The sequence below is a fragment of the Anser cygnoides genome, chromosome 7 (genome assembly GCF_040182565.1).
Source record: "Anser cygnoides isolate HZ-2024a breed goose chromosome 7, Taihu_goose_T2T_genome, whole genome shotgun sequence".
NCBI classification, from domain to species: Eukaryota; Metazoa; Chordata; class Aves; order Anseriformes; family Anatidae; genus Anser; species Anser cygnoides.
The window spans coordinates 25,432,649-25,440,917 of NC_089879.1; the positions used below are offsets into that span (position 1 = coordinate 25,432,649).

Consider the following 8,269-nt stretch of genomic DNA (forward strand, 5'->3'; position numbering starts at 1 on the left):
TCCTTTTTTTTTTTTTTTTTTTTTTTTAAGGGGGGGACGCGCGCCGTTGTCTCCCGTACCCAAATTTCTTTTGTCCTACAAATTGCCTCAATTGCGGCTCTTCGCTGCCGGCGAACGGGCTCGGCTGCGGACAATTAGCATCACAACGGGCTCGCGGCCTCGCGGCCCGCTTTGTCTCCCCGGGAGGGGAGGGGGCCCGGCCGTAAATCTGCAGCTACAAATTGAGACCCCGGGAGCCCCCCGTCCCCGTCCCCTGGGGGCTGCGCGGGTGGGGTTTCTCTCCCCACCTCCTGCGTTTCTAACCGCTCCGGCCTCCCCCCGCTCGGGGAGGCTGCTGTCGGGCCGGGCCAGCCCCGAAATGACCCCAGGGCGCTGAAAATCCAGCGGCGAGGGGGTCCCACGGCCCCGCGGGGAAAGGCGCACAGGGGACGGCGCAAGATGCGCAGGTGGGTAGCGGGGGGCGCACGGCCGCAGGGCCCCCCTGAGCCGCCCCTGCCCCCGGTCCCCCAGCCCCCGGCTCCGCGCAAGCCCCCGCAGAGCCCAGCGCAGCCTCCGCTGCGGGCTGCGCGCGATTTTGAAAGCGCTCCTCGGGAAAACAAAACGAAAAACAAGCAAACAAACCCCAAATCGCCGCGTTGCCCAGGTCTGACCGCGACACACTTTATTCCCCTCTCCTTCCGAATGAAAAAGAAGGCGCCCGCGGCCCCCCCTCCCCGGTACAAACAGCCGGACCACCGCTGCCAAAAATACTCTTATATACAAAATATATATTTGTTACGAACTACAATCAATAAATACCGATAGCGACAAATTAATATAATTTACCGTTTCCGAGTACAAAACCGTGATTTGGGGCCGCCTGCCCACCGCTCCCGGGCCGGGCCGGGGGGCGCAGGGCTCCCGCGGGTCCCCCCCCCGGTGCCCAGCGCGGAAAGTGCGCGGGGAGCCCCCTCCGGCCGCGATTTGGGGCCGGGGGAGGGCAGGAGCGGGGGAAAGCAGCCGCGGGGGGCTCAGAGGAAGGCGGGGAAGGCGGCGGGGGGCGCGGGGGCGGCGGGGCAGGGCGAGCCCCAGGGCCCGGGGGAGGCGGCGGGGGGCGGCGGCGGGGGGGGCTCGGGCAGGCTCTGCTCGGCCAGGCGCAGGCTCTGCGTGAGCGCCCAGATGTAGTTGTGCGCGAAGCGGAGCGTCTCGATCTTGGTGAGCTTGGCGTCGTCGGGGAAGGTGGGCAGGACGCTGCGGAGCGCGTCCAGGGCGGAGTTGAGGTGGTGCATGCGGTTCCTCTCCCGGTCGTTGGCTTTCATCCGCCGGCTGCGCTTCTGCTTGCCCAGCAGCCCCTCGCTGCGCGCCTTCCCGCGGCCCCTCCGCGCCTTCCCCTTCCTGCGCGCAGGGGACGCGCCCCGGCTGCCCGCACCCGCGGGGCCGCCGGCGGCCGGGGAGGAGGCGGCGGGGGCGGCGGCGGGGGGGCCGCCGAAATAGGGCTGCCCTTCGCCCGGGGGGCACTGGCTCTGCGGGGCCATCCTGCAAAGCCAAGCCCCGCGTTAAGGCCGGGGGGAGCCGGCCCCGCGGCCCCCTCTGCGCGGCCCCGGCGGCGGCTTTACCTGCGCGCCCCGGGGGGAGGCTGCGGGGAAGGAGAGGGGCTGCGGTTCCCGTTCTCCCGTGCCGAGCCGAGCCGTGCCGTCGAGCGCGGGCAGGACAGGTTGCGCGGCCGGCACACGACTGCCGTTAGGCCCCTATATATAGGGCCGGCAGACAATGGGGATTTCCCGGCCGGGCAGCGTGTGCGCCCCCCCGCCCGCACCCACCCCTTGGCACGCTTTTATCTTATCAGCCCGCCGGGAGCGTGCCGGGCCCGGCACCGCCCGCCGCCCCGAGCCGGGCCACGAGAGAGCCCCCGACAGCTCCAGGGCGATCCCGGCCCCTCGCCCCCTCTCCTCCTCTCCTCGCCCCCGCAGCTCCGGGGCCGGCCCCGCGCCCCCCGCTGCCCTCCGGGCTCCGAGCGGCAGGGGGGAGGACTGGGGGGGCCTCTCTCCCGCCCCCCCCCGCGCTGTCCCCTCGCTCCCACCGGGGAAACGGGGGCCGCGTCCCGACGGGGAAGGGTCCCCCCTCGCTGCCCCCGGCAGCCGGCGCCCCTCCAGCCCTGCGCTCGGGCAGGGCCGGGCGGCCCCACCGCTGGGGCTCGGTGCGCAAAACGTGCCCGGGATTTTTGCGCACCGGCGGCGGCGGGCGGCGGGGACCGGCCCGTGCCCGGCTCCCGTTGCCCCGGCGCAGGGCGGGGGGGCGCGGACGGCGGGGCCGGGGCCCCCCTGCGGAGCCCGGAGCCCCCGCTGGGGGCGGGCAGGGCCGGCGGGGGGGCGCAGCCCCGGCGGGGACGGAGCCCCCTGCTCCCTCCCCAAAGCAGCGCGGCGGCGCCCGCCGGGGGAACTGCGCCGCCGGGAGCGGCCGGGCCGGGCCGAGGAGGGGCTGAGGCGGCTCCCCCGGGCCGGGCCCTGCTCCCCGAGCCCCGGTGCTCGCCCCCCGACCCCCGGTCCCCGTTCCCCGGCCCCCGGCCCGGCGGTGCACGGTGCCTCTCCGGGAGCGCGGCGCGGCGGCTCCGCTCCCCCACGGGCGGCGGCGGCGGGCGGGGGAGCGGGGCCGGGGGCGAAGGGGGGCGAAGGGGGGGGGGAGACGACGACGGCCCGGGCGCCCCTTCTCGAGGGGCGGCGAGGAGGGCAGGGGAGGATGAATAGGAAGGGCCCGGCAGGTTTTTTTGTGCCTGTGCAATTGGATGACAAAAAAATCTGGCGAGCGAGTTTCCAAGCCTCAGACTGCCCACTTCAAACGTCCTTCAAACAAAAGCTGGAGAGGGAAAGAAAGCCCCACCTGGTACCACTGTTTGCTAAAATAATAATAAATAGATTTCGTTTAATAAATAATTACAAGAGATTGTAAAGTGGAGTGCTTTGGGAAGCATTAATCATGGGGCTGGGGGCAGACATCACCTGCTGGCAAACAAGACAACTTTATTGTTAAATCACCTTCCCACTGCCACTTTCCGATAACTCCCTCCTGTTGCCACAATGCCCGGCCGGGTATGTTTACTCATAGTTAGCATAACAAGCACAATATTACCACAAACGTGATAAAAATCTCCGGGGGCACCGCGTCGGGCTCCTGCTCACACCTGTCTGAGCCGCTGCGGCGCGGGGCTGGCACCAAACGGCCCTTCCCGGAGGGGCCCTTCTGGCGTTTACATTGGCCTATTTTATGCTTCTTTATAACAGGTTTACTGCAAGCCCTATCTCCCGGCCCTATTTGTCTTATTTTATTGAAAACATATGGCAACCAGTGGAGCCCCGGCACATCCCTCGCCTGCCAGGCGTTGGAGACGTTTTGCAGAGCCGCGGCCCGGCCGCAGCCCGCCCGCCCGACGGCCTCGGGTCGATCGGCGGAGGAACGGGGCTGGGGGGGCGGCCCGGACCCCCACAGCCCCCTCGCCCCCTTCCCCGGCCCTCATGGGCACGGCCAGGACCGCTCCGCGCCCCGCAGCCCCGGCCGCGCACTGCCCCGGGGCGCGCCCGCTGCTCCCCTTTCCCTCCTCCTCCTCCTCCTCTTCCTCCTCTTGTCCCGGGGCCGCGGCCCTGCCCGGAGCCCCCGGTGCTCACGGAGCCCCCCAGGGACCCGCAGCCCCTCGCTGCGGCTCCCGGCAGACGCTGGGCAGCCCCCGCGCCCCGGTGCGAGCGCGCTGCCGGCACCCGAGGAGCGCAGATGCCGGGCGCAAGGTGCGCCAGGTGCCCCCCTTTGTGAGCGCCGGAGACAAACGAGATTTCTCCCTTCCTCCCCCCCGAGGCCGGCTCCCACGGGGGGAGAGAAAAAGGGGCAAAAAGGAGGAAAAAAAAAGCAGGAGGAGGGCAGGGAAAACGGCGCCGGGAGCGCGTCCCCGCCGCCCGACGGGGCGCACGGCTGGGGAGAGCGGGGCCCCCCCGGAGCTCAGCCGGGGCCGGGGCAGCAACGAGCCCGCAGCCCCGGAGCCCTGCACGGGCAGAGCTGCAAAGGGAGCTCGGAAAACCCGCAGGCACCGCTCTGACTGTGCCCGAGGAGGAGAAGAGCTGCGAGGGCACGGGGAGAGGAGCGCCGAGGGCTCCGTCTTCGCGTGGCCCTATAACACAGCCTGCGGGGGCAGGCGGCTTCTGGTGCCCTGCTTTTGGCCAGAACAGAAGTGCAAGCGTTCGTAAACATGTATTATCTCCGGCTAGGAGGTGGGAAAGGAAAAGAAGTGCCAGGGAAAGGACAGGGAGGGAGCAGACACCAAGCACAAGGCGGTAGGAGAAGGATTGGGGTGGGCGATGCCGACAGGTGCCTGTGCCGCCCCGTTACACAAAGGCATTCGCCCAGGGTTCACCTCCAGTCCCACCTCCCCGGGTGTGCTCCCCTCTGCTTCGTGCTGGGCTGCTGGCCCCGTGCTGCTTCACCACCAGCAAGGGGGCTGCTGCTTCCCCAGCTCCGCGGGGACGGGTCACGCAGCCAGAACGTCTCCCTCGGGTTTTCCAGGCATGCCCAAGCCTCACAACCAGCCCATGGCCAGGGTGCTCGGGCTGGCATCACCCTGAGCAGCACTCCTGTCCCAGGGGGCAAACCCCAGCTTCTGGCACACTGGTGCACAACAGGGCTGCAAGGGTGCAGGCTGGGACGCTCGTCAACTCTTTGTCCTGCCAGCTGCTCATCAAACACAGGGACAGGGCCCACCTGCTGCCCAAAATGACCCCAGATGAGCTTTCCTCTCCAAGTTGGAGGCTCTGCTGGTCAAACTGGAAGAATTGCAGAAGAAAGCAGAGAAACCAATGCCAAGTGCCAGCCCTGTCTCTCCTCACCCTGCTGCTCAGGACAAAGCCTCTCCTCGCCTCCATCCCAGGTCCAGCAGAACACAAGGCAAGGCCCAGAGAAAAGGGGACAGTTTCTGCCCCAGGCTGTGACGTGTGATGGATCCAGTGAGGACACCGGCAGCTGTAACAGTCCTTGGCAATGCAGTTGTAGCAAGCCAGGATCAAACCTCACACCAAAAAGCCAGGACAGCGAAAGGCCGCGATTTCACAGCAGATAACAGCAGGGAAAGCTCACAACATTCCCTCGCCTGGCTGCACCTGGGTGACATTAGCAATTTGTGCGGCCAGGAGACCCCCCAGCCACGGGGCTCATTGCTGGCCGTGCCTGGCAGCTGGGCTCGGACCAGAGCCAGCCTCAGAGCAGGTGCTGCAGCCCATGGGATGGGGTCGGGACGGGACTGTGGGCTGCAGAGACCAAGGACGTGGTCCGGCTCCAGTCTTCAGCCCTGGCACGTGGCATTCTCCAACCCACCGATGGCCTTGGGGACCTGGGGGCTGCCTTCCCCCCATGCGCACACGCCTCGGCATCCCAGCAGCATCTTCAGCTGCTGCTTTGACAGCAAAGACATAGGGGAGGTGCTGCTGGGCTGGGTGAAGCTTCCTCGGTTTTATCAGCACCTTCCCAGGAGCAGTTCCCCATTCCCCCCAGGGGACAGAGGTGGGCTCAGGTACCACGGGGCACCCACAGGTGGTGCTCACGGCCACGAGGAGCAGCTCCCAGCCATCACCAGCTTTTGAGGGTCCTAGGATCCAACCCCCCCCCGTGCTCGGTGCAAGGATCCCCTCCCTCCCCCAGCTCTTTCCATCAATCCCCACCATGTTCCCAACATCACTTAAGTTTCTGAAGCAATTTCTTTTTTCTCTTTTTTTTTTGTCCTTTTCTTTCTTTTTTTTTTTTAAGCAAACCATCTACCATATGTTCTCCCCTGAAAGGGGTAATTGTTAACAGATCATTAAAACACCGTGGCGAGTGCTCTGAGATTCCTTCCCTCGGTCTTACGCATTATCCCGTCTCTGTCACCCTTTCAATGCGGCTTTGAGGGCTCTGCTTTTCTAACTTCCTTCTCGGGGGAAGAAAAAAAATAAATGAAAGAGCCACTAAAGTGACCCTCTTCACAGCTCTCCTCCTTTCTTTTCAATGTCTTTTTCGACACCCAACAATAATCGGGGCCGGCGTGCCACTGCCGCGGGGCTGGGGGCTGCAGGGCCGCATCCTGCCCCGTTCGGGGGGCGCCGGGGTTGAAAGGCAGCGCGAGGCACAGCGCCACCAGCCTCACCTGTCCCTTCTGGGAAATGGGTCTGCTCGCACCCTGTTTTCATTACGTGGCTCAAAAGCTGCCTCCCGTCCATCCCCGTCCCTTTCTCCCCTTGAGTTTGTGGAGCTGGCCCCAGGAGGGCTGCGAGCAGCATCAGCACAGGCAGGTGTGGTCAGTGCCACATTTAGGGCTGCTGTTTTACTGCCAGAATGAGCCAGCAAAGCCACGTCCAGCCCTGAAGATGGAGCAAGGCAGGGGACAGAAAGTCATCTTCTGCAGGGGCAGGCTTTGCCGCGGGTCGCACACACCTCACCTGTTACTCCGATCAGCAAATGACAAGTGGTCGGGGAAGGAGAGGGGACTCTTTCAAGGCAGGACAGGGAAGGGGCAGGACACCGAGTTTCCTGCAGGGATCCAACAGCTGCATTTGCAGGTGGCTCTCAGCCCCGTTACGAGGCAGAACTTCAGCCCTTCCAGCTGCAAAGACAGACTTGAGCACAGGACCAGGGGCAGCGTTTTCATCCCGAGTGTGAGAACAGACCGGGGCTGAGCCAGCTGAGGGGCCAGATTTAATTTTAACAAGTCTGACACCTGCTGACAGCACCGGTGAGGCAGGTGCCCCCTTCCCTCCACGCACAGCCCCCTCCCCAGAAGGGTGCGAGCGTAAATGATGCAGACAAAACCGAAGCAGCCCTGTGTGCCCCCAGCGCACTCCGGTGAGCTGAGGTACACGGCATGGCAGAACCTGAGATGACAGCGAGGAGCTGGGGGGAAATAGAAATATAGATATTATTTCTTGTGCCGTGACAAACCCACACCGCTAGAGGGGGAGCAGCCGGCTTCCTCCTCCCAGCCAGAGCTGCACTAATTGCGTATTTCATCGTGTAACATCACAAAAGCAGCGGTGCTGGTGTTGTGCAGGGCTGTGTCCAGTTGTAACAGCAGCGAGGAGCATGGCCCAGGGCAGGCTGGGGGTCGTCTGCGAGGAGGGGGTCTGCAGGCAGGGAGCGAGTGGGACCAGCCTTCTTCACCCTTTGTAAGCCCGTGGCCTCAGAGAGCCCGGATGGTCTTGATGAGCGAGGTCACTGCAGTTTTCGTGCACAGCCACATGCAGGATGAGACTAGGACAAGCGTGGGCATCTTCAAAAAGAGGATGCTGGCAACCAGGTCAAAAAGTCCCATGCACCTAGTCCACGATTGCCTGGTAAACCCTGCTCTCAAGTACTGTGACAGTGAACTCGGGATGGTCCAAAATTCAGTATGACCCACCAATTTCCATGCCAAAGGAGAGCAGCTCCCTAGCATCCCCCAGTATTGTCCCCATGCCATTTAAATGCCCCAAAATTTAACCCCACAGTTCTGTCACTTCCCACTCTCTTTGTCCTTCAAACATCCACGGCACTTAAAAGACACGAGTAAAATAATAATAATTGTTTTGTCATTCCCTTCTTCCAAATTCAGCAGAGCGCTCCTGTCATCCCAGCCCCGGGTGTTGCTCCCTTCTTGATGTAGACCAGGGCACAGCTCTGCTTCTCCCCATTCCTCAGCTCTTGCTGCTTCCAGACCCCGTGTTCCCAGCCCACTTCCCACAGCAGGCAAATTTGGGCTTCTGCACAGCCCCTTCACCCCTTCCTCCCTTCCACCGGCAGCCAGCTTCATCCTTCCACCCTTCACCCTCCTTTTCTTTTCCCTCTTTCTTGCTTTATCCATAAATCCACCCTTAAAAACAGCCTTGCTTCTCACCTTGCCAAGCTGTGTTACGCAGGACAGAGAGCAGAAAAATGTAGCTGCCAAAGGCATGGAACAGCCAAATCCCCAACCAAACACTAGAGTGTGCTGTGTAGGAAATAACCTCACTGCGCTGCTGGACACGGGGAGCTCCCTCTAACAACCATCAGCCACCGTCATAAACAGCAAAGACTCGTGTTAGTCTTTCTTTGGCACCTGGAAAAGCACAAACCCCCTCAGAAATCCTTGGTGAAGGAAGGAGTCTCTGGTTTCTAAGATGGAGACAAAAAAAAGAAACAGAAAACGTAATGAGGATATTAAGAAAAGCAGAAGACAAGCAGCAAGGAAGGAGTGACACGAGATATTTCTTCTTAGTGGACTATCATAAAAGAATAGATTTACCAAAGCAGGATATAAACCAAAAATGAT

The 8,269-nt window shown here is 63.2% G+C and overlaps 1 protein-coding gene across 1 annotated transcript; it reads right to left on the reverse strand.

The window, feature by feature from the left end:
- Positions 1-753: 753 nt before the first annotated feature.
- Positions 754-2,030, reverse strand: NEUROG3 (neurogenin 3). The gene has a single exon (XM_067001062.1). It carries the CDS (start codon positions 1,512-1,514, stop codon positions 1,011-1,013), a length of 504 nt encoding a protein of 167 aa, XP_066857163.1. The 5' UTR covers positions 1,515-2,030; the 3' UTR covers positions 754-1,010.
- Positions 2,031-8,269: the final 6,239 nt, after the last annotated feature.

What these genes read in the sequence shown, in the direction of transcription:
- NEUROG3 (XM_067001062.1), bottom strand. Translation starts at nt 1,514, where the DNA reads ATGGCCCCGCAGAGCCAGTGCCCCCCGGGCGAAGGGCAGCCCTATTTC.